This window comes from Mizuhopecten yessoensis, unplaced genomic scaffold (assembly GCF_002113885.1).
Source record: "Mizuhopecten yessoensis strain PY_sf001 unplaced genomic scaffold, ASM211388v2 scaffold7283, whole genome shotgun sequence".
In the NCBI taxonomy this organism is placed as follows: Eukaryota; Metazoa; Mollusca; class Bivalvia; order Pectinida; family Pectinidae; genus Mizuhopecten; species Mizuhopecten yessoensis.
Window position 1 is genome coordinate 1592485 of NW_018406970.1, and position 26726 is coordinate 1619210.

Consider the following 26726-nt stretch of genomic DNA (forward strand, 5'->3'; position numbering starts at 1 on the left):
TCTTAAGTACAAAACGCAGATGAAGAAGTGTTAGAAATAACTCATATATATCAACAAAGTCTTGACATCCTTAATCATCACAAAAAAATCAATATGACAAAAATGATTGAATAAGATATAGATAACGCACGAATACTATTTTAGGTATTTACTTTAAATAGTATTAAATAAAAACGAATATAGAAAGCTGATTTCACAAAACCTTATCTTCTACATTCAATATTACACTTGAAACATTAATGTGCAACAAAGAGGAGAAAGAGGAGGAGGAGGAGGAGGAGGAGGAGGAGGAGGAGGAGGAGAGAGGAAGGGAGAGGAGGAGATGGGAGGACGAGGAGGGAGGGGACGAGGAGGGAGGGGACGAGGACGAGGAGGAGAACGAGGAGGAGGAGGTTGACGACGACAGCGTTGTAAAAACGTGCCCAAATATCGAAGAATGACTTTAGAAAAAAGGTGGACATTGAAAGATGTTGGCTGTAATCGAAGCAGCCAATGACATGAGTGGAATTTTATTGAGATTTTACTTATACGTGATACAGTTAAGGATGTTTGCTACTATAGTATTTACCATTTAATTTCAATTATATGGCAGTCATTCAGTATTTCAAATGTATCATAACAATAGATTACTTTTATTTTGTGCAATATATGTATGTACTGTTGCGTAAATTTTCGTCCAGCATCCACCGCAAATTCAACTGTGTTCACGTGTTCGAGAATAAATAGAGAAGCTCATTTTGCGAAAAGCAAAAAGAAAAGAGAACATTTACGTGTCATCACAACCGTTAATTGAACTCAAAAATTGATAAGATAGGTAAAATGAACAAGGAGTAGAAGACCAGATGCTCCGGAAAAGTAAGCGTTTGCTGCCTCATCGAAATCACCCGCAATGTAAATCTAGGTAAAAACCCTATTAATGGCATGTCCTCATGGCGAGAACTGGTGCAGTGATAACAAAGTGAGCGAGGCCCACTAATGAGCTTAACCAAAATCGACTTTAATTTCACACAAAATCATAACATATTGCAATGAGATCATGACTGATGACCATGAAGTTTGTCCACTGTCTTCATCAACCTGTATCTTTGGGAACCTTGTGTTGTGTTGTCCATTTTGTCGTCCACATCCATCATGGAAGTCGTGTTATTAGGAAGAAGCTCTTGAATATCGAATCAACTGCGACACCGAAGGTTGGGAAGCAGGGAGGTTACTATCACAGAAATGGAAATTAAGTGTACTTTTTTTTCTTTGGATTGACAAACAAGCAATAATGAACAGGGATCAATAAAATCAATAACATCTCAGGGATTTCACATGTATATACAAAAATAACTACTTTATCACGTAGTGTCTATAGAGATATACATGAATAACATTTACACCACAAAGGTTTTATACAGGTATACAATATATAGCACGTGGACTAATCAAGTATCAATACATAACAATATAATACCCTACCTGGGACTATATAAAGGTAAACATAGATAGCAATTACATTACAAAGGGACTATACTGTGTTTATATAAGTACAAATTGTACAAGAAATCAGTATTTCCCCATAAAATGCAGGTTTAATAAAAAAAAAAATGTAAAAAAAACGTCAAGCGTGAAGATTTATCGAAATCAATGTTTACAATTTTCCGCTTTGTTATCTCCATGGATATAAATAAACAAAATCCCTGATATGTAATTTTATTAATTCTCACTCTTTTTTCTGACATCTGTACTTTCCGCGCCTGCATGACGGCGAGGAACAAATTGGTGAGTTGTGGTGTTTGTCGGAATGTCGATAGGGAACCCGATACTGTAGAGCCGTTTGTCATCGCTATCGGGCCGTGATCGCGGTAATTCCTGATAATTTCCATCTTTCCACAGATCCAAGAGAAATATGGCTGCCGGGCTCCAGAGTCGAGCATGCGCATAGAGTGTGGTTGTGTTCAAGGTCTTTGCTGCGTTTTATCGAGAACACCTGCTAAAAGACGATTAATGTTTTATTACAGATATCTGTAACATCTTAACGATAAATTAAATATCATAACACTATCAAATTTTCTTCTCGGAATGATTCTGGCTAAGTAAAAACATTGTGTATAATTAATGGGTTACGTGCGAAAATACAGCAAATCCTAGTAGTTTAAAAATCCATACATTAATGCAAAGTAAGAAAATCTGACTAAATATTGTATTAATAGACTTTTTAAAAACCTATTTACCATCGCAACGACGATATCGTTAATTTTAATGATGTTATATGTCATCTTTACTTATGCATTTTTACTTTTACAGAGAGTCGTTGTGTAATAAATTGTTATTTTTCTCTCGAATGAAAATTCAAGAAAACATTTCAGTGCAGACGCTCGACCAAACTGAAAATGAGACGTTGTCGTCGTCGTCAGCGGCGGCGGAGGAGGAGGCGAAGGAGGAGGAGGGGGAGGAAAAGGAGGAGAAGGACGAGGACAAGGAGGAGGAGGACGACGACAAGGGGGCGATGAGGACGAGGAAAAGGACGAGATGAGGAAAACCAGCAGGACGAGATGAGGACGACGAGCAGGACGAAAAGGCCAACAATAACAACATCAGCAACAACCCACCGCACTAGTTTGACTCAAACATTGGGTGAGGTATTGGCTTTTATCTTACCTTTATGCTTTGCTTGAGTGCAATTTTATCGTGTAATTTGAAACAAATTCATTAATTCGACATAAATGTTATCACCTCTACAAGACAAGATTGATAACCAATTGAGTACGTCATGTCTCGTAATTACTCTGAGAACGAGGGCACGTGCTGTGAAGACTTAACTAAGACAGCTCGGGGTTTTACGTGTGTTAGACGTAGGATCCAAACCACAGGACTCTCGCATTCACGCACATTAAGATAAATGGCGATAATGTTCCGAAAGTTACTTGCCAATTTATCTTATCTGCCTTGCCCCATGTTTTTATCCCATGCAGTACCTCAAGCGCCGGAACAGACGGAACGATTTCACAAAAGAAAATGCGATCATACCTATTTAGTAAGGTTTTTTGCAGTAGATCTAGCATCAGTCCGACAAATTGGTCACACCTATCTCAGAGATGCTCGTAATCAGCCAATCAAACGCCAATTTAAAGGTCAGAGGTTATCATAAAGACCCCTGCGTGAAATCGTCAAGAGATTGTAGAGACGAAGTTTACTTGACACATACAAAGCCCAGACCCCCAAAAACTCGGTCCCCCCGCTCGCCACACACGGAGCCCGGCTTTGATGGGGGTTTTATCCGCTCTTGCAGAGCAGCCACAGATATATGAGTATTTAAAAGCTAAGGATTTAAAGATTATGATCAAATTCATAGAGAGAAAAAGATAGAAATGGAGGCAGTTAAATGTCTTTGAACTTGAGAGAGGTATTGATTGATGGTAAATAGCTGTAACGATCTATAATACTGGGGATCTCCGGAGACGCTGCCAAACCCCACAGGAAGGGAACGGGGGTAGGGGTTGTAAAAAGGCGGTCGGAGACCTGAACGGTCAAGACACGGCGTATCCCTCATAGCACCAAATAAATAAATCTCATTCTTTAAATGAAAAACCTCGAAAGGCCTGCTTCGGCTCTCACTTTTAGAAAACTAGCTTCCTTGTTATTTTCCATGCTTGCAGCAGATGTATGTGGTGAGAACATATTTTCCTGAGGTTAAAAACTGGGTCGGAACCTCGGCTAAACTTGATACTCCTTGATACTCCTTGTCGTGTTAGCCTATTGCCGAACGACCTTAAAAAAACCACTTGTCTTTGTTTATTCTACGCTGTAGAAAAATTAACTTAGAAAACAAACGGGATTATTTTTTTTCATTTCTAAATGTTTGAACTATTTGTGTAGCGTCAATATATACATGATATTGATTTTTATTGGTTGTAAAATATGGATTTTTTTAAAATTATATGCGGTAAAGTATTAGTGTAGCGTAATAACTGTAACAACACATAATGAGAAATAATGAACATTTATATTTTGTTTGTTTTATTGTATCCTTGAGATTATTTTCTAAAATATGTGTCCAAAATCATGTCAAAATAATCTATTCTTTGTTACTAGTATTATCTATATTTCTCATTTGATGTTTATAAATGTACTTCCTTTGGAAAAAATGACTTAGTTTTATTAAATGTAAATTATACATTAATAACATATTATTTTCTTACCATCATGTTACAATTGTGTATTATCATATTTCTCTGTATTACGGGAGAAGTCAATTAATAAGTTGGAAAACCGACCGACTAATCCCGTTGTCAATATTGTGTCAAAAAATACTCTACTGTAAATTATCTTAATTTCGCGAGACATTTTATTCTCGTGCTGTCTCGCGAGAAGGGAAACTGAAAATTCAAATTATCGGTAATAATTCTTTGCATAAATAAATAATGAATAAACATTACTGTATAACTTTTTTTCTATTGTGAATTCAAATCTTCACAAAATTGTGATTGGAAGAACAATCTCGAAAAAAATATTCGAGAATAGAAAATAATATCTGATTTATTTCTTGATTATTTTTTTTTGCTTAATTCATTTCATTTTTTAGTTAGCGGTATGACTGAAATGTTTATTCTTTTTCTGTTTCAAAAGTTTGACAACTTATAGATATATACTAAATATTCTATTCGCTGGTGCAGGCATTATAACTACTGTTTATAAACAAAAGCTGTAAGATAAACACTAAAGGGGAAAGTTTATTCAAAACTTCAGCCGAAATTATTAGATTTTTATCAATCATATTCAGAGTGATGTCTTATTGTAATTGAAAAATAAATCGAGCTTCGAATTGTGTAATTCAACTTTCAATTTAAAAATGTATTTGAAGGATAAACAGCAGTTGTTTACAGAAATGCGTGAACAAAAGAACAGGGAAGTGTTTACGTTCCTCCGGGTCTATCAGATGTTTTTGCTTATGTTATTGAAATAACTTATTTCTGATTAATTTTAATATAAAGTATGAATTATTTTCTGAATATTTTCACTTTCAGAAGGATATACGATATTGTTTACCCGTTGGTTGTTTTTATTACTAACGACTTACATAATAGGTATCTAAATGAGTTTACATATTTAATAAATTCATAACCATGTTCCGAATGCACGCATTATCGTAATAACCATTCCTTTTAAAAGAAAGTAAATAAAACACTAATTCTGACATGTTATTTCCGACTGCAAACACTCAATCTGTTGATATTTTCATGTTAATTTTTTCTCAATATTACAAAACTATGATAAAGTTAAACTTCCATTATTAACTATTATAATAAATACTTTATAATTCAGAACATAAACTTCTCCAGATAAATTGTTCCCTCCACGTGACATATAGCCACGAGAACCCGCCAACCTGATGACCCCTGGCCACTGAGAGAAGGGGGTCCAATTTCCTATCCTAGCTGCTGAGGGAGAGAAAGTCTTAACCGTTATCTGTGATAATGCCATTGATTAGCGCCTCCCATGCCGGCAGCGCTCGTCCAATCAGATCGCTCCTACCCAACCCACCACCACTAAGCAATTTGCTGCGCTAATTTCCCGGTATATTATGCATGAAATGCGAAATGCGTGTCACGTTTAATCAAACGAACGGTGTGCATACATGTGATAGAGCTATCAGGCCCTCCGTCTTACTATCTGACACCCATCTGATGTAGATAGGATTATCTCATAAACGAGGCTGCGAGGCTATACACCCCGCATATCTAAGTAAACCAGTAATATTTCATGTTATATCTCGTGTTTGGTATGAAGATGACATTTTGGTTCTGAAGTAATTTCAACAGTTGTACCGGAGAGAGCTGGGGGATCTTCATTGCTCTCTCGCGTTTTACTGGAAAGTTTACACAAGTCGTATACAAAATAATAAACATGGATCCCGTAGACGTGAAGGATATTACCGAACTTAGAGGAGTTCTTCACTGTCAGGAGGAAGGTTTCGTCCCCAAGAAGGAGCCATGTTCGGTCATCGAGGAAAACGATTCGGACGACGAATCCGACGAAATACCGACAACGACGACAGCGTCGATGAGTCCCGACTCACCTTCGTCTACACAGAAAGGTGTGAAGAAAGCAGGCGTCGGAGTTAGGCGGCAGGAAAAACCGCCATATTCTTATATCGCACTCATCGTCATGGCCGTACAGGCGTCGCCAAACAAACGTTGTACGCTCAGTGAAATTTATCAGTTCTTACAACAGAGGTTTCCGTTTTTCCGTGGTGCATATCAAGGATGGAAGAACTCCGTCCGTCACAACTTATCTCTAAATGAATGTTTTATCAAGCTCCCTAAAGGTCTCGGCAGGCCGGGGAAAGGACATTACTGGACCATCGATCCGGCAGCAGAGTTCATGTTCGAGGAAGGATCATTTAGGAGACGCCCAAGAGGATTCCGAAGAAAGTGTCAGGCGCTGAAACCTTTCGGAATGCTAGGAGTTAATAGTATGGGAGGCAATCCTGCAATTATGGGCACACATTATGACATTTTTCATCAAAATGCCAATATGGCGTCGATGGCGGCGATGCAGACATGTTCCGTCGGCGCGTCGTCACAGAACTATGACACGACCGGCATGATGAGTCCACAAAATGGCGGAAGTCTACAACATCATGCTAGCTACCCTTCGCTACCCCAACATAGTATGGCATCCAACGTTAATTGTGGCGGTTTCAACGTCAACATGGCGGTGAACGTGAGCGGCCGATACGGGCCGAGTTGTGCGATGGCCGGAATGGACGGAACGGACTATACAGCTACGGCCAATTTGACCAACGCTATGTACGAACGTGACCACTCTATGCAGGGAGTCCTCCAACCTACCTCCTGGTCCTCACAACGCTATATAAAACAGCCTATAAGCCCCGCCGGAAGTACCGGGTCCGTCCCCAGCATGTCCCCTTCCTCTTCCGGTGACCACTCGCCCTACGGGCATGTCCCCACAGCGTCGACGGAGCCGATGGACCTTGCGCTAGCAGGTATGTTTAGTTATTTATACATATTTTTTTTAATCTATTATACAAAAGGGATTGGGCAGGTATGTTGTCCTTTTTATCAACCTTATTACAAGAGGGAAATGTCCCCGTTTCTAAATTCTTTCTATTGACTTGTTACGCCCGAGCTTTTTTCTACAACGTAAATTGATTAAGAACGTAACGTTATTACTCTCCCGTTTATCAAATTTGTTTAGACATTCTGCAACAATATTCTATCTTTAATTTTGTGCAAAATATTCACTTTGCTGTTGAAGAATGTACGCTCCAGATGTTTCATACCAATGTAACTAACCATTCAAAAACCTGGTCCTTCTTTTATGAAAAAACTCGTATATGATACATGTAATACCGACAATGTTAATTCATTGACGTCGAAGCTATTTTGATGGATGTGCGCATAGATATTTTTCCTTTAAAGAAATTAAAATAAATATATCTACCGTACATAATAAACATTCAGGAATAAGCAAAATTAGAGATATTATAATACATTTTATAGCATTAGTTTTTGTATTTTTTTACTTAAACGGTAAGAATATTCGATATGTATGTCAAACTGTTATATGATAAAACTATGCTAGTTTGTGAAAAAAACTAATAACAACCTCAATAAATAATTTGTTTTAAATAACAAGTTTCCATACCTTAAAATGTAACTGGTGCAATCGAAAAGCAGAACAGACTTTTTCATGGACTCATATATTTTCAACACTTTTCCAAACTTCAATACCATAAAAACTTCAAATTAAAGCGTTTGAAAGATTTAATTCTGTGCTCGCCGAAAAAAAAATCCCGATTAAATGCAGTTTTCTTGATAACATTACCTTTGACATGAAATGTCATCAATTTGATACAAACATGTGTGTTTATGTATAAAAAATATACATAGATATACATTGATAACAGGATTTGGAAAGCGATATTTTAATGCATCTAACGTATGTCGAGATTTTTTGAAATATTCCGTCGAACCGTGCCTCAACAACACAGCCGGACGTCGGGTGTTCCGAATACAAACATTGGGTGGACTAAGATCTGTCAACGTGACGCTAATCATTTCGGAGTACCTCGCAAAAAATAATACAATGGCCGTTTTCATTCCGCGGACGGGCAGGACGCTTTCTCCGCCTGGTTTTTGGTATCCTTCATCGGAAGGCCTCGAACGACAGGCATGTGATTAAAACACATGCAACATTAATCACTATTTCATACTTATCATTCGTGCTCCACATTTTCCTTTTTCCTGCCCCAATTAAATGTGCTGCTGCTCTCAGGAAATCTCGCTGGCACGATTTAGACCGATGTAGAAAATTAACTTTGACATTTTAACTTGAGGAACAAACTGTTGTTGATTCTGCAAGGCAAGCACTGGGGACTGATATGGCCCAAGAGTCGGTCCCAGTTGGTTGCACGGGCCCCGAGCGGGAAGTATTACCAGAACGCGACTTGTTTTCATAAATAATAAACGATCGGAAAACGATATAGATTTTCCGGAAATCAGCAATTGATTCTGTTTTTGGCAAAAATGTATACCGGGCGGTGTTAATGTCCGAAACTTGGTCATTTTACAATGATAACATACGAAATAGCTCTCCGTTTAAACAGTTTTGTTCAATTATGAAATACAGCAATGACATTTTACTACGATAAAATATATATAACTGTATTGTGGCGATATGTGTTATAATCTAATAGATATACAACCAATACGGAACGTTGATAAAAAATATATCGAAGGAAATGAATTATTTTCTTTATTAATTATCCTATACTTTTTGTAATTTTACATCGCTAATTATTCTTAAAAGAGACTGTAAACACAATTGTTTAAGATTTCGTTTGGCTTTTAACATTTTTTTCTTGAGAAATAACTCTTCAACATGTCAGTAGTAAGTTAATCACCTCGTCAAAATTGTGGCGGCAGATGCAGAAAAAAAATCCCCCCGTTATATGCAAGTAATGGGCCAACGGGGCATGGGAATCGCACCCGACCCAAAATTTCACAGGATCCTGATCTGATTGTGCCCATATCATACAATTTATAGAACCTGAATTAATTCGTGCGTGCGGTGACGTATGTGTATGGGAGAGAGTGTCTCTCCTCGCGAGTTCCCCCTCCCCCATGACGTGGCTGTTATTACCCCCTCATCCCAGACCGGGGCGGACATTTATTGCTATGTAAAAACCTTCCCTTGTCGAGTTGATAAAACCAAAAGCCATTCTGGAATTTAGAACACACAGATTTTTCTGTTAAAAAACTAACAGCGTTTGTATAGATACCAAAATTCCTTCTGAAGAATATAAATGAAATTGTCTTCATAATTTACGGACTTTCATGTCAGAATGTAGGCGGTAAGGTATACTGTGGTCTTGTTAAGAGGTAATTGCCCTGACGTGGTCCCCGCTCCCACGTAAACAAACATGGAAGGGATTTTACTGGGCGATAATGATCAGTGTTTATTATTATGATGATATACATGTAAATAAAAACTTACGAACATGTTCAGGATCATCGAAGCATAATTGTCTGACAGGGAACCTTGAGATAAATTAATTGTCGCACAAACTTGAATGGCAAACAAACGATTTGCAGAAATGTTGACATTAAAAATGCTTTCACGTGTTTCAGCATTTAGAAATATAATTCTGACACTCAATATGTATGCATATCTAAACTTAAAAACAGTTTCAATAACAGAGTTTTATGTAGTTGACCCATTAATAGAGTCATATTTTTTATGTGAATTTGACTAATTTTCTGTTTAATAAACCAAATATATTGTGAAAAGCATTGATTACAAATGCATTTGATATATTTTCTTCCCTAATTTTATACAATCTGCTCAATCTAACGCTTGAAGATAAGCCGAAGATATCCAGAAAATATTTTCTTGAAATATGATTTTAAATACACTTCAAAGATTGTTTTTGTTTAACCTTTTGAGATTATGAATGAATGGTTATTGCGTTCCGGATATGGTATGGACGAGCCTATTATTTAAATAGTTATCTAGCTTGAATGTTTTTTTTTAAATGTTAGCTTGAATTGTACAACAAACATATTTGTACTGATTAATTTACCAACACCTCTGTATGTGTGTCAATACCTGACAATCATGTTCCAATAAGTTAAAACAAAAGTCAGAATATATTTTTGGCGGAAATTTCACGTATTCCGGAATTATCGGTATTGCAATTTCTCGCGTGTTCCTGTATATGTCGAATATTATCTCCAGTGTTTGATTAAATATGGTTAATGACACCCTGAAAGGTTTTGAAAACTTCAGAATACACATAATTATGAGTATGTGTGATTATCATAGTTACCAGAATTCATATTTTGATTGTATGCTTATTATTCAATAAGTAAAAGCAAATTTTAGCAAATTGATTCACAATTAGACGCTATAAGTTTCAAACAAATTATCAATAATGCAACAATATTTCTGCAACTTAACAAAAAGTTAGATTTACTCTCAGTGAAACATATAGAAAGTGAAACAGACATTTTTGCGGAATAAAGTTGTGTTTCAAGGATTACTATTTCCGTCAAGAGACAAATATTTGTCGGAACCGATTCGGTAATTTCCGTCATAATTTTTGAATTTGACGTCACGCCATGATTGGTCTCCGATTACTCAGACAGATCGACGGAAAGATCCGAACAGCTTTCGATTGGAAAATATTTACCTGTTATAGTTCCTAATGTTTTGTTGGTTTAGAACAACAATCTTGTTTGCTTGATTTATCTAAAAGCTGTTCGACGGACATGTGAAGATTATAGTTTTTACATATCGTTTATTATTTTTGCGTCAAGCACCTGTGCAGTTGATCGTGTCTAGCATGTTCAACAATAATTACATGTTTGATTATTTGTGATGTCTTACGAGAGAGAGAGACACACACACACACATTTTTTTTGCATTAAAGATACTTGCTCCATTTTATTATTAAAGCTAGAAGCAAATATGTGAAACACATCTCCAGTTGAAATTGTTGATGTCTTTATCTTCGGTGATAAAAATTCCGACAATCATTCGACATTTACATAAAAACTTATATATGCCGGTTATGTGTTCAGGACTATAAAAGCGTATGTTTATAAAATCAAATGTTCCCAGCCGGAGTTAACGCGAAAACGTTTTTGACAATTGTTTTCTCATAATCCAATTTAAAAGGGAAAATATCCATGAGAAAATACGGTTAGCGTTCTATCGACTTTAGTTGAAATGGTTAAATCTGTGTCTGCCTTAACTAAGAAATATTGAAACAAACTTATATAGTCGGAGAAGATGCATGTTATTGTTTTAAAAAGTTAAATATTCCGAAAGTAAAAATTAGCACGCTTATTATGACTTTTTATGTTCGTGTCGTTCTGACGATTAAAGAATAAAAAATAAAATATACATATTAATTGTAGGGAGTTTTACAAAACAATAATGTCACTCTTTTTCTGTTTAATTTGTTTATTCATTTAACTTTATTTTGTTTGTTTTATTATTTATCTACTTAAATATCATTGTTTATATTGACATCAACACAGTGACTAAAATCGTCTATTGAACTAGTTATTTATTTGTCTGTGTCAGATCAGAGTCTTTCACACGTTTTCTTGCGATATCATTCCGCGCCTATATTTCCGTTTTTCTGTCTTTTTTGCTGGATGTCTTTCGTAAGCCTACTTCCCCACAGTACAGTTATGATAAAGTTGGTCATGTTTTAATATTTTTTCTGTTAAGAAATTCAGTTTCTTGTCTTTTCTTTACATTACACTTTATTGAAACGAGCCGTGAATAAAGATTATAAACAGGATAATATATTTTTGTCTAGATCCAGTCCGATCGAGGATTATATGGATAATTCAGGAAAAGTGCTACTTATCTTTATCTATTTCGATGTGCATTTAAATTATTCATTATTCTTTCCTTCTGTCTCTCCTTCTTGCATTCTCTCTTTCCCCTCCTCCCTTCCTTCCTTCCTTCCTTCCTTCCTTCCTTCCTTCCTTCCTTCCTTCCTTCCTTCCATGTCACCCTCCCTTTCCTCCTTTCATCTTATTACATCCAAGTAAACAGGTAAGATCGCTTGTATGGAATATGAAAAATTACAAAGATAAGGTCTATCAAGTCATAAAAAATCTTGTATCCAATCCTTTTTAAACAATATTTCAAATAGAAAATGTTTATTTTTTTCTGAAATAATCTGTATTTAAATTAATGTTGATCAGTTTGCCTACACTCAAATATGAATCTAAAAATAGCTCTCCGATTCCGAGACAGCGACTACCAGACGTTACTTAATATTACAGGATCATATTGAGTGTATAGTGTTACGAATGTATTATCACAATCATTTGTAAGATCTAGACCCCAATAATTGTAATGTTGGACGGGAGGGTTGTCTATGGGCCCTGGGGATACCGAATACTGACACGGGTACCAACCGGTGGACAAGTTCCGCTTTCAAACATCCTGATGATCCGACAAACGTTTTGTGTGGGTCAGGTGACGAATGTGACGTGTTGAACATTACTGGTGACGTAACACGCGTGTCACGATATGATCAATACACAGATCGTAATTAAGATAGACACGCCATAAGTGTGACACGTCTTGATCATAATCGTTTTATCTCCAGGAGCGCGTGACTTATGTCAAGACGCATCATACAATTGTATTTACCTAATTGTATCGGCGATGTACACCCATCCCCAGACCCACAACACTAGTCACGGTATCTCCGCTTGTGCCACACCAGACTAACTCGTCAATTCTGTGAATACTGGCTTTTTTATTATTATTTTGCACAAGTTCATATAGGAAGCAAGAATATATACATTTTCAATATGTTTAGATGTTCAATTCACGATAAAATACTGATCGATAACTCCTTATCAGACTTTTTTTGCTGTTTAATTTCATTACTTAATACTGGTTATAGATAAAGATTAAAAAGAAGTTTGGACTATTCCCATAACCATATACAATATATTGCTACATAACAGTTTATCCTGGAAATTGAGAATAAATAACACATAAATGTGTATAACAATAATAACAATTGCGCACCACTATTAGAATTGTAGCGCAATACAACACGTTATCTACTGTGAAATCACTTATTTTCGTGGTGTTTTCAATTTCGTTGATACCGTGGGTTGTCAGGAAACCACGAAATTAGCGCCCCACGAAAATATCTGATTTCACAGCATTGTGTATAAATTCGATGGATTATTTATATAAATCTATGAACATTGTATACATTGTTCTATTTGGTAATCTGTCTCCTCACTTCATGTCGTTATTTATTTCATTCACTTCGCAATCTATTTTATTGTTCCTATGTATTGACGCTATGTGGTATATATCATTTTCTGTTTGACGTAGTTAAAAGAATCATTAAATTCTTCAACTTACGACGGTACATATTTCCAGGATAATGTAGCATTGTGTTGCAATACTTTAACAGCGTTGTGCTACTTGTCAAATATATAGCAATAATCGAGCAAAACTTGCTTTATTCAATAAATAAATAAACAGGAAAATGAACGATAAACATAGACATTGATAGCAAGCCTGGTTTTCCAGAAATGATTTGGATGGATTCTATCCGTGATAAATTAAATTAAATTTAAGTCGTTAAAGACATACAGAGAAATTTTTTATTACAGCAGTTGTAAATGAATAACACATTGGCTATACGAAACGGACAGTGTATATATAAGTACTCAGTACTTGTTTCCGAATCGTTGCTTATTATGTATTGGAAATATATGGTATTGTATATTACCAGAAGTAAACACAGTTTAAACTAACTCATTGGTTTGTTTAAGTATCGTGAAAAGGAGCGATGAAGAAAAATTGGAACATTTGAGAAATATACAAGGCATAAACCCTGCACACTTTGTAGGGACAATCGTTAAACTGGCCAACTGACTCTATCAAGTGATGGAATTATTCCGGGACAAATATAGACTCTAATAATTATGATTATGATCACTTCGATGGCTGATTCTCAATTCCAAACTAGAAATAAATAAATATAATCTAGTTGAAAAGTACATCAGAAAAATTCTCTTTAAGAACTTGTGGGCTGGTAGCCTGTTTAGGACTATCCTCAGTATTCTACCGGACGCGGTCCCCTACGAACACAGATATGTGAACCCTCGCGACGGGGTAAGTCAGATGTGTTCGCCATATTAATCTATAATGTTAATGTTGATCTTATAAAGAGATATCTACAGAAATCAAAACACGATTCTCCACGCCAAGACAAACGAGCATGGATCTAAAGAGTCCGTGTTTTTGTTTCTCCTCTCATTTTTCGTCGCGTTCCGAAATCAAAGAAAGGCCAAAGAAACGTCTGCTTTTATGCCGTGTTTCTCTGGGGAATACACTGACCCAGCGGTCGGTCAGTTTGAAGGAGATTAATGGCGCATCGATACGATAGGGGGACTCTGGACTCGATCCGGTGATAATGAGTGGCGTTTGTTTGTTTATTTTGGCCGCGCCGTCATGCAGGGGAACCCCAGCACGTGACGTAATCGCGCAGCGTTCCCCGGTGCGCACGCTTTCTGCTCTCGGCATTGATCGCGGATACCTGTTTCCGTATCAGACCCCGGGTGTTTAAACCGTTAGAAAAACAATTCCGAGAATTATCGGCTTTGATGCAGCTTACAATACCCTCGGTCTTTGTGCTTATGTGCAAGTCGCTTCAATCCTCTCCATTTCGCTAGAACCCTCTGGAAACGATCTCAGATTTGCGTGAAAGTTTTCTGATAGTACTCCCTGGAGAACACAATACTACACGATAGCCTTATAGCGCATGATCGAGTCTCTCTATCAATATACGTGGAATATACAGAATAGAAATAATGGGATGTGTTTCTCGTGATCTTTTAGCAATTTCATTTGTTTAAATTTAAGACCAACTTATTTTAATGTGGAAATAACACGATAATGTTTACTGTTAGCATACCTATACATTGCTTTTTCCTGTAGAATAAAAACGTTGCTATGATGAATGGCGCTAGAATAAGTTCCTTTTCACTACCCATTCGATATAACTGAGAAGAGTGGGTTGGTTTCTAAGCTGGTATATTGTTCGAAAGTCAAAATTATGTTTAATCCACCCATTGGTGTATGCCTTCAAGTAACTACGTTATTAAAAAAGGAGCAAAATGAATTAAATTAAATTAAAACTTGATCGTCGATAAAATAAATCTAATCGTATGTTGTAACATATTGACACACAACGATATACAGCTTATTTTGGCTTTGACAACGTTTAAAGTCGGAAGGCGAAAGTTTCTATCCCGAAAAATTATAATTGAGGGTTAATTCTTGCTGAGCAGTAAGTTCCCCAACGGCAAACAGACGTTACATATGAAGAGGGTAAGGCTCGTTGTCAAAACGAATACTGGAATAAGGCACTCTCTCTTATATTGATAATCCCTTCCCTACAGTTCGAACTGCTATATAATGGTCAGTAATGGAACATGGTTTCAGCCTCTTCATCTATCGTCTGCTCACGCGACGTGTGCTGTTTTGGTGGCCATAGTATGGACCGTTCGCATGCTTAGACTCAAATTTTAAAAGAATCCACATTTTCTAGATGATTTGGAAGAATTTCGGAGGGACTAAAAGCCGAATACCATTTTAAATGTTTGAACTTGACCTTTTGGCCACGTCACATGATTTAAATGAGTTGTAAGTAAGTTGATTTGAGCACAGAATCCATGCTTGGGCATGAGAACGGTATCATGAATACGTGACAAAGATAATTTCTCGGGTCCCTGTGGTAGCCATGTGTCCAGTCCGCTTTGTTTCACATGCTCCATATGGTTAAGAGACCCCAAAGATGACTTTAACATTTACAAGATAGTAAAACGGCCATTGTTTCGTTTCTGGTATCCTCTTATACTCGATGTGAATCAAATGAATGAATTTCAGATAAAAACTTCCAGAAAATACATCCGTGAGTCTTCCTGTCTGTCTCCATGCTCCTCCTAAACACCATCTCCCAACAAATATGGTGTATTCTCGCTATTTTACTTTGGTGGATTTTCGTCTTTTCGTTATTTTGTTATTTAAGTGTCATACATAAGCCACCATAAATTTGCACAGTTTATTTTGCTTTCACAAAATGACCAATAATCTAAATACTTTGAATTGGAACTATGAGACTCGAAGAGAATATAGGCATCATGGTACTTATTTCAGTTTTCTCCAAAAGATTAATGTACTTTCTTGTAACCATTCTCTAAATTGTTTTGCGCTATAAGAATTAAGAAAAAAATATTATTTGTCACAGTGATAAATATTTTTTGAAAAGAAAGAGTCAATTCAAAATGTACATACAATGATAAATAAAATAGAAAATATATTTAAAATAGGATTAGAGAGAAAAGGTATGCAGAAACTGGAACGACAAACAAAGTCATTGTAAGACATCCTTTTTCCCTTGTATATATTCTACAACTTACATAATTCTTTGTTTTGAACATTTTCCCATCGATGAACAACTGGTTTTCAAAAAAGAAAAGAGTATTGATATTCTATTTCACTGGCATGAATCAAAGATCTAAAACAATAATGGGTTTCAGGTATAGGAGATACGAAAATGATTTCTTATATCGGGGAAAACCACATTGCTGTCACAAATGTAACATTCATGTACATTTCACAATGTTACTGTCAACATATGATTCCTTTATAATTCATCGATCCTTCTCTTTATTAAAAGGAAGCAACGTTATTGACCCTTAAATATTTTACCCTTTTCCTCATTCTGGAAAATTTTATCTAAAACGCCGAAATAAACAAAGAAAAACTAAGAGATTACCAAAGGAAAGCAAAACTTTTATTTGAACTCAAATCTATTAAATTAGGGTGAAATATGAACATTGAGAATATGTACATAAAGAAATTGAAAATGTAAAAAGAGAATACAATTCTGTATTCCGGAAGGAAAGCGTCTTCTGTTTCATTGATGACATCTACAATGTAAAACTAGGTCAAAACAAACCCTTTTTCTAATATGTTATATTGTTACATTATTTTGCTGGTAAACTACTAGATTGTCTTGCACTTTGCTGTACCTTACAATGATGAATTGCATAGCTCAAAGTCATAAAAAGCACAACTTGTGAGGCCTAGACATTTTTCAGTGAATGATCGAGTGCTGTCATTTAGCAGCTAAACTACCGTAATTGCAATGGACTATTGGAGCCACAACATACCTTTATGCATCGGAATGCACTAATATTAAGCACACAGAATCGTAAAACACCAAAAAACTGTCGCAGCAAAATTTAACCTACCTATTTTGAGCAAAAAAACGCCAAACTTTTGGAAACGCATATAATGTCCCGAAATAGGACACAGTCCTAGCCTTATGGCACAGGCGTCCCGCCCTAGATATCCATAGCACCTGTTCGTTAGCGGACAGGGACGTAACTGTAATTAATCTGGACTTTGCAGAAACTGATATCTCCCATGACGATTCTAAATAATAATTAGCAGGCTTCGGTAAATTATACGGACAGCACAACGTGTTGCCATTAGCGGTTGCTGAACCACACGACATAATTAAATGGTGGTTAATGGTTAGGATAAGAAAACCCTGTTTATGATTTAGAACATTAAATTAATGTAAGAGCAGTAAGAACCTAATTCAGTCTGTGGAATTAAATAAGACGTCTACGTATGGTCATTATGAAGTGTGATAGAACGCGATAATGACGTGCGATATTTTGCTTACAAAGGCAACATGTCTGATTTACCCACTTTGATAAATCGTATGATTACTTGCATAAAGAAGGAACAAATGTTTAATTAATCGATTTCTATCAAAATTTCAAATCATATGATACAAAATTTCTTTTGAAACAATTATGAGAAAAGTTATTGCAACTTATATTAATCACTCTTCTTGACCCCGATCCTAGCACACGGGGAACGTAATGTGGGAGGAAACCGGAATACCTGGAGAAACCCCTGGTAGTCGGGCATATTTTTTTTTCAAGTTCAAGTTCTATATTAACTTTAAGTCTTGGTCACAGGAGAATGAACAATACACACATATGAACCCATACCTTTTCAAACTGTATAACTCTTTTTCATAAAATAGATAAAAGAAATATAAATTGACAACAAAACAAAAGCAATTATATAAAAACAAATGTCTTACTAATATAAAAGGGAACAAAACTCACAACAGTAAATAAGTGATAGGAATACAACTATTTGCCTGTAAAACTGATATTGTACTGGTAGAGGAAATAGTTTTCAATGTTTTAAAAGGAATTAATACTTATCTTTCGAGGTATTATACCAACTTTCATAAAAACGTAATTTGACATTGTATATTTAACAGATTCAAAATCAGCTTTTATTGAATAAAGTTTTACCTAAAATGTCTTCCAAACATCAGTAAAGTACAAAAAAATACTTGTCATGTAAATCCATTGCGTCATTATGAGGTTGATGTGGGAGAGAGCATTAGTAGGCGATGCAATGTCCACCTCTGCCCTGGTACTGACCACTAACGAGGTGTAATGGAATCCTGTCCCGTGCACACTACCCCATACCAGTCCGTAACCACAGTCCCGCACGGTTCCATTCTTACTGTGGCCATTTGTTTTGTAATTAGGACGCATGCCAATACAGCACGCGCCTTGTCGTATATTCGTACGTACGTAGACAATACACATATTTGTATGAGCTAATCAGCTACAATATCGAACAGAGTTTACATTAACTGGTATGTTGTCTTCTGACCCTAGGTCGACTTCCCTAGAATACAAAATAACTGTCAGGCGGCCATTTTGAATTGATATGCTGACTGTACACATAAACCATTCTGTTTTATAACAAAACGTCCCTACAATTTGTTCACAGAACGCTTTCTATATAGATAAGCTGATTTTCCGCCGAGTTGAAATAGACTCCCGAGTTTTCACTATCGCAGTGTGAAAGAGAACACATCGCATCTAGTTGATGAAAACAACAATGACATAATCAGATAGGGGAAATCACATGTAAATTCCGTATCAATCATATAATTAAAAAGAAAATATATAATCATAGGTTACCATCTATTAGAATTGCGATTATTTAGTAAAAAGCATAAAACATTGCCAATCTGTGGGGGAAAAATAAAATCTTAGCAATCGATATACTCATTATAAATTCATAATCATGTATATACTTGTTTTGTGTTTGTAGAAAAACCATCATGTAAAACGAGACAGATTAGTAAAAATGTTAAACACTTGGTTCTGAATTATTTTCTATAAATATTTTGTTTCTCTGTAAACGACAAACGCCGGCAAATATTATTGTTTGCTTTCAACATAAATATGTTTAAATGTTAAATGCCATATTATAAGCCACATACGACTTCTTTGGCCTTCCGAAAGACTTTAAAACATATTGTTACATGGTCGCAATTTTATTTCTAATATGTTTTGGTATTTAGCATATTTTGTTTGTATAATATCTTTTCTTTTGATGAAAAACATTATAACTGATAAGGTTCAACTTAGCTTGGTATTGTTTTCTTTTAATATCTATATTTAAAATATTATTCATTGCAATGCCATTTGTAATCTTACCAATTTCAAATGACATGCATACAGATTAAATACCAGGCCAAATTGCTGACATCATCACTATCATCATTAAAGTGACCATGATGGTTATGAATATGATTATTTATTGAAAACGCATACCTATATCAGGTTTGAACTATATGTTTCACACAAAAAAGCCATTTATTGAGATTTGTCATTCATATTGACTATGAATACCAAATGAGTCGAATTCAATGTTAACATTAGCATTTTTCGGATTGATAATGAGTATAAAATATTGATGAAAAGTTAGATATTGTTTATTTTATACATATTTATTTTTTATGCCAATTCAATAAATAAGGTAAACCATCTTACAGCAAGGGTTGTTGATATAAAAAGTGACTTTGAGGATGTCAGACAAATAATGACGTCATCAATTAGGTCATTACTTTTATGTAGTTGGTCATTATTTTAAACTACCCTTTTATAGTAAAGGTACTGTATTTTTTCATTTAAATCTTTCCTTTGTTTAAATCATGGTTTCATTAGTATTTAAGTATTCGTTTGTTGTTGTATTCTTGAAATTTTCATATTAATCATGCACAACGATCAGCTCGAACAAAAATCATTTTTGTTTTTAACTATTCATGGTTGGGAAATGGTGTTTTTGAGTAGGAACATGTCTTAACAAATCTGTAACAGACAGATATTTGCTATTTTTAAACCATGTTGAAATCGCCTTATCTAATCTTTCCTTATCGAGGAACATGTAAAATTTGTCTGTAAAAATAAACCAATCATCACTCCCTGCCTGCTTGAATCACTCACTTATCGTCAGTGATATTGACAGTTAGGTCATTCACCTTCACCGAAACTTTCACTGTGGAGAGGGGATTTTACCTAAGCGACAGGCTTGTTTTCTATTCCCTTTTAATATATATATATATATAGCATATATATTGCATATGGGGCAAGGAAGTTATTCCAACAGTTGAGACAATATGATGTTGTCAAATTTTCGGAGCAACCCGTTCATTTATCGAGACATAGAAAAACCACAGAACACATACATTACATATAAACAAGAATAGAAATATGATATCATTTAACTAATATTTGAAAGCAATAAGCCCCTCGGCTAGCGTAAGCCGGAGGCAGAATTTACAATGACCGCATCACTGACCAATATGTGTGCGAACAGCATTTCTATTTTTGGTTTTTATGTCATGTAAATGTTCTATGTTTTTACTATGTCTTGATAAAGGAATGGATTGCTCCAAAAATTTGAAAACATCGTATTTTCTAAACTGTTGGAATGACATCCTTGCCACATACACCAATTTTAAGTAATTCGTATCGTTTGCAACTAGCAAGTGTGAATTCGGAAGTTACCGTTGATATTGCTTCTTAGACTCACAATATATTTTGTATGTAATATGTACAATATATTTTTTCTATATAATCTTATTTTGTATGTAACATGTGTAAAATGTTACGAATGCATAATGTTTTTAATCTAACAGTACCTTAATTTTTCACTCTGTTGATCCTTTTTAATATAATGTTTCACTCGGGTTTCGCTAATCCGTTTAAAATGAACTTATCTAGAAATCTTCTCTTGTTTAAATTTTCATAAATGAATTATTTGTTAAGTAATTGCATAGTTAGAATAGCGTATAAAAACAAAGCTGGTCCCTGTAATAGAAAATTACTGTTTTTATTTTCTAAAATACTGTAGAATAATTATTATTCGCGATCAATTCATTTTGCAGCCTTGTCATTCTATACTAATTCGCGATAATTATATTCCTGTTTTCAGACAACTTGTATATTTTAAGTTATACAAAAACAGTTCACGTGATATTTGAAGCAAAAATATAAATAACCCAAAAAGTAGTAATTTGCAGTTCTAACATTTTTTTCCAAATTACTTGCCTCTTTCCTCGATCGATGAGCGGCGATACGTAGCATTATAATTTACTCACGTGCTTACGCCATAAAAATATATCGTGGTGTCGAAGTAAAGACAAAATCGATATTCGAAGTTGATACCGACAAACAACGGTCGGATGCAAGGAGGCATCAAAACTAAAGGGAAAACATCACGGGATTATTAGTTCAGTCGATCATGAGTATGCCTTTATACCAACCCGTTAAAATAGTCACCTCATAAATTATCGTTAAAAAATACAGAAACGTTATGCAAATAAGGGAAATATCTAAGGCAATTCCAGCGTAAATCAGTGAATATGGCTTCCGTTCAATTGCAATACACAAGATATAGAATACAAGATATGTTTTACCGTGTATATATATAAAACAATAAACATTAGTACAAGAGATTTCGATGGTGTCATCATGTCCAACTTCAGAATAATGGAGAAAATATATATATAATTTTTAACAATAGTTCGAAACAATAGAAACAAATTTTGTAAGGTCGACCATATTATTATATGGGGACTACATATAGTGGATTAAGTAAACTAGCAGTCAACGGGTCACGCACTCGTTTACGTTTAACAGACAGCTTAAACATGGCTCCGTTGTTGACATTGACACTAAATATTCTGTGAATGTGAAAAAGAAAGATTCCGATTTGTACAATGTGATTGGGACACATCGGGAATAATAAATGCTTCGCAGGCGCCAAATGTTTAGCTTTCGAAATACAATTCAATTCTTGCATTTTTTTCACATGAGTATATATAGGGAGGTTAGGAGATGAAAACAGTGATAAGAATCGTAGAACCGTCGGCGTGATAGCGACGTTGATAACTTGAGTTGCTAGCCACCATATGTTAGTACTTGTCTCCCCGCCGCCTCCTCATCCCATATCTCACTACCTGTGTGTTGTTTTAACACCAGAGGGGTCAAAATAATTTGTGAGCGCATGGCCTCTAACTGGTGGTCTAAAATACTGCTAAATATCGCTTGGTGTACGAAGAGGATCCGATTTTATTTACAAAGACGAATTACTGATTTTATATTATTTTAGATTATGCTTGAGTATTTCAATACAAATAACGGGGTTGTAAATGTCAACTGCCATAGAAGGGGGGCCAAGTGTTAAAGCAGATGGTTGCTAGACGATTCCTTCCCCAGCGGACCACCCCACGGCTGGTGTTTATAGCATAGTACGCTGGTTCGGCAGGGAAACAGGCATAGACAAACAGCATTGTATAATAACACTCCATGTATCATATAGTTATGTATATTAATTGCCCCGTAACAAAATATTTCAGATATTAAACAGGGATCTATTGCAATGTCCTTCACCATTGGAAATGATGAAGGCGTTGTGGTAATTTTTCGAGTATCAAAGTTTTAAACTTGCTCAAAATACTACCCGTAAACTCAATACATAGGAGAAGTGCCCTTGTATTAGAACAGTTTTTCACTTAAGAGTGAACTCAAATTAAATCTATCATTTTAGTCTCATGTGTTTTATTTGTCGTTATAGCTATGACGTCATTTATGGCTTCGGTTGTAATAACTCCATAGTAACATATATTTGTTTACCTATTTATTCATAATGCGTAAATAACATTGCCTGGTTTGAAGGATAGAAGCACAAAAATATCAAGGTCCTGGCACAACCTACAATCCACTCAGACAGGAATGTGAAGCTTATCGAGAAACAATAAGAATGCCACAAATAGCTTATACTTCGTGTATGAGTACGCCAATTTTAGTGTGACAGCCACATAAATAAATATATAACTCATAATCGAATAATGAAATAGCGAAAATCTGCGTGTAATCTCTTTTGTAAATGGATCAATCAATATATATTGTTTCATAACAGTTACAAATATATTCAAAATACAAAAATATATCAACATTTAATGATATGAAAAATTATTAATAAATACAGAAAAACTATAACTACGTTATATTACACTTATAAGCAACATGTCAATAAATTATCTTAATAAACAACTATGGTAGTTTTTGCTTAATTATGACAATAATATTGTATTCCTTCATTCTCTAAATACAGTATATCATCCTTTATACTCCAAACAAAATAATTGTATCCTGTATATTCTGAATAAATTAGATATTGTCTTGAATCTTCTAAATAAATTACAATATTCTACAAACTCTATATCATATTCCATTGCATACTATAAATAAATTAATTATATTTCCTACATAATCTAAACTAAATGTATTTCTCCGTATACCTCTACATACTCAGTATAATTTATATTCTCCTGTGTACGCTTAATACATAATTATTTACTGTGCACTGTATATAACGTTTTCTCTCAAGCATATTCTTTCTGATTTGAAGGATTCTGACTGTATCTTCAATATTAACTTTTCTGTTTACAGTTTAATGACTGTATCTGGATTCTTTTTCGTTCTCCTCGATATTCCAACGTTCAATTTAATTTACACCAGTACACACCCTGTCAATCAGACAATAAATAAACAAACCTTAACTAACTTACAAACCCTAACTAACCTACACACCTTAACTAGCCTACAAACCTTAACTAACTTATAAACCTTAGCTAACCTACAAACCCTAACTAACCTACACACCTTGACTAGCCTACACACCTTAACTAGCCTACAAACCTTAACTAACCTACAAACCCTAACTAACCTACACTCCTTAACTAGCCTTCAAGCCTTAACTAACCTACAAACCTTCACTAAACTACGACCCTTAACTAGCCTACAAACCTTAACTTACCTACAAACCTTAACTAACCTTAATCATAAATAAGAATGATAAAATAAACTAGGATTGCCATAAATTGACTACCGCTCCATTGACTTAAGTAATAAATGTGTACCGTGAAAATAATGATAAAACCTAATTTACGAGCGAACGGTAGGCCGTATTAGTTCCATAGATAAACAAAAATTCTTATTGGGGTTAATATATTTCTATATTCGTCCTCGTTTCCAGACATATTATAGTATAACTACATAGATCGATAATGTATCTTTAATATCAAATTGTTGTTTTATTGTTTACATGGAAATATACGATTATAGTTTTTGGCTTTGAATTGGGTTATTTATTATGTTATGAATTTTGGATATATTAATTATATATATTAAAATCTAACATTGATATTTATCTAAACTAAAAGAGATATGTGTAACATGATCAATTTTATAGCCAGTAATATTATAACTAGTCCATTTTAAATTCATTATTCAATCACTTTTGAAATTATCAAGGTCGCTCGTGTATTAATAATAACAGTGTAAGCCATATAACCTATTTTTGATGTACTATACGTCATTGTATTTTATGGAATATGAATTTTCGCGTTTATTTGTGATGAGAGAGATTTGCTAAAATTTATTCAGCACACATCAACACCAGGAATATAATTATATGCATATAATATTGACTCATACTTTGTCCTTATCACACAAAAATTGTGAAAATGTCATATTTCGCCTAATATCATGTTTAGCAGTGTAAATAAATATTGTGTATCTACATTTATTATACACAGTTAAAGGTAACGAAACTGGTCGCGTATTACATGTATTACTGACTATTCATGTTTTTCAATTTCTCCAGTAACATTTACACACGATTAATGAATGACTAGCTAGCATGCACCACAGTACTAAACTAAGTTAGCTAAGCTCGATCACAAAATATCACATCTCGCGACCCGACAGCTGTATGGTAGGCGATACCATTTATATAATGTAAAAAGTGCTGAAGGATAGGTTTGACGAAAAATCGGAGCAAGAAGTCACGGGAAAAACACATTTTTGTGAAGCGAAACACTAAACAGATGAAATTCTTAGTGTTACTATCGCTAGGTTTCTCCTAGTGATATGTCGCAGAATTACTCAACAAATCCGGGCCAAGTAGTTAAAGCTATTTCCAGATTCGTATGTCCGTAGGTGCTTTGTCTTATCTTAATAATCCACTCTTTTTACCGATCCGTAATTTCTACGATGACATTTACCGTCGAATATCTCCACCAGCCAATGTTGTTTAAATGCGTCTGCTACACCGCTGGGAAACCGCCCAGTTTAAAGCATTCGTGTGACTCAGTTAATATACTGCCATAGTATTTACCCTTTGTTCGGTTTCCAGAAAATGATACTTGCTTTGTGAATATAAATGGGAAAAGAACTGTCATATATCCTTTATGTGAAGCGTACTTTTATTTACTACTACGTGAATAAATAATATATATATGTATACTCGAAATTAATAATGCATTAATAGTATATATTGTTTTTGTTATATTTTTCAGGTATGCGTCTTCCTCCCCAGAGTTATAATCAAAACACGTCATGTGACCGGAAATCTTATTTCCCCTATGGAACCAACGGTATGAATGCATCACTTCATCATTCGCCATATTTCGAGAAATGTGCAATGTGATCACGTGACTAAATGCTCGGACGTTTCATCATCAATTGCCATTATCCACGTCAATCATCTCTTTTCAAGCATCAGGTGCTCAACAAAACATACCACAACGCCAAATTGGAACTGACCAATCAGTGTGGATTATGTCGACTTTATAATTTATTTTAATACCTATTTGTTTGACGAATGTGTGTCTGTCTCACGCTGAATGTCGTTCTACTTTCGAGGACAAATTATAAACTTCACAATCGACAGTATTAACCCTTTCACCACTGTAGACCATAATGGTCTCATCCAGATCAATGCATGGTAGAGTCTTCTAAAGTTACATAGGGGTGAAACGGTTAAGCAACTTTCCTCTTTTCATGAAACAAGACAACCTACGGTTTAACATTGCGAATATAAAAACATGGAGATATGTTCTTAATTCAAACGCTTCATTTCGGTAATCTGACGACAACGTTTTTGAATATTGAGCAGTTCACAATCTTTAAGGAATTACCTTTTCAAGTGAACGCTCTTCCTGTGATCTCGTACCCATGTGACGCACGGAAATACACTTTTACGTACATGTGTAAATGTTGTGAAACTGTGAACGTATTTTTTTAATATACAATTATGTTGTACATATAAATCTATATATATATTATATTGTTAGGATTAAAAAAATCTTCAAAATTATCAGGTTGTTGATATTTTTCATTTTACATATTTCTTGGCAAGTTCTTCATTGGCGTGTGTTGATCTCGAAAGCTTTCCTTTCACTTTCGCTT

General features: G+C 35.0%; 1 protein-coding gene and 1 long non-coding RNA gene across 2 annotated transcripts; one reads left to right on the forward strand and one right to left on the reverse strand.

Moving 5' to 3' along the window:
• Positions 1 to 719: 719 nt before the first annotated feature.
• On the reverse strand, positions 720 to 8324 carry LOC110453405. Its single transcript, XR_002463283.1, has 3 exons — positions 8222 to 8324; positions 1710 to 1975; positions 720 to 1210 (listed from the first exon to the last, which is right to left on the reverse strand). It is a non-coding gene; the product is annotated as an uncharacterized LOC110453405 (long non-coding RNA).
• Positions 5612 to 26572, forward strand: LOC110453404 (forkhead box protein F1-B-like). Its single transcript, XM_021502333.1, has 2 exons — positions 5612 to 6991; positions 25835 to 26572. Exons 1-2 carry the CDS (start codon positions 5890 to 5892, stop codon positions 25963 to 25965), a joined length of 1233 nt encoding a protein of 410 aa, XP_021358008.1. The 5' UTR covers positions 5612 to 5889; the 3' UTR covers positions 25966 to 26572.
• The last annotated feature ends 154 nt before the right edge of the window (positions 26573 to 26726 follow it).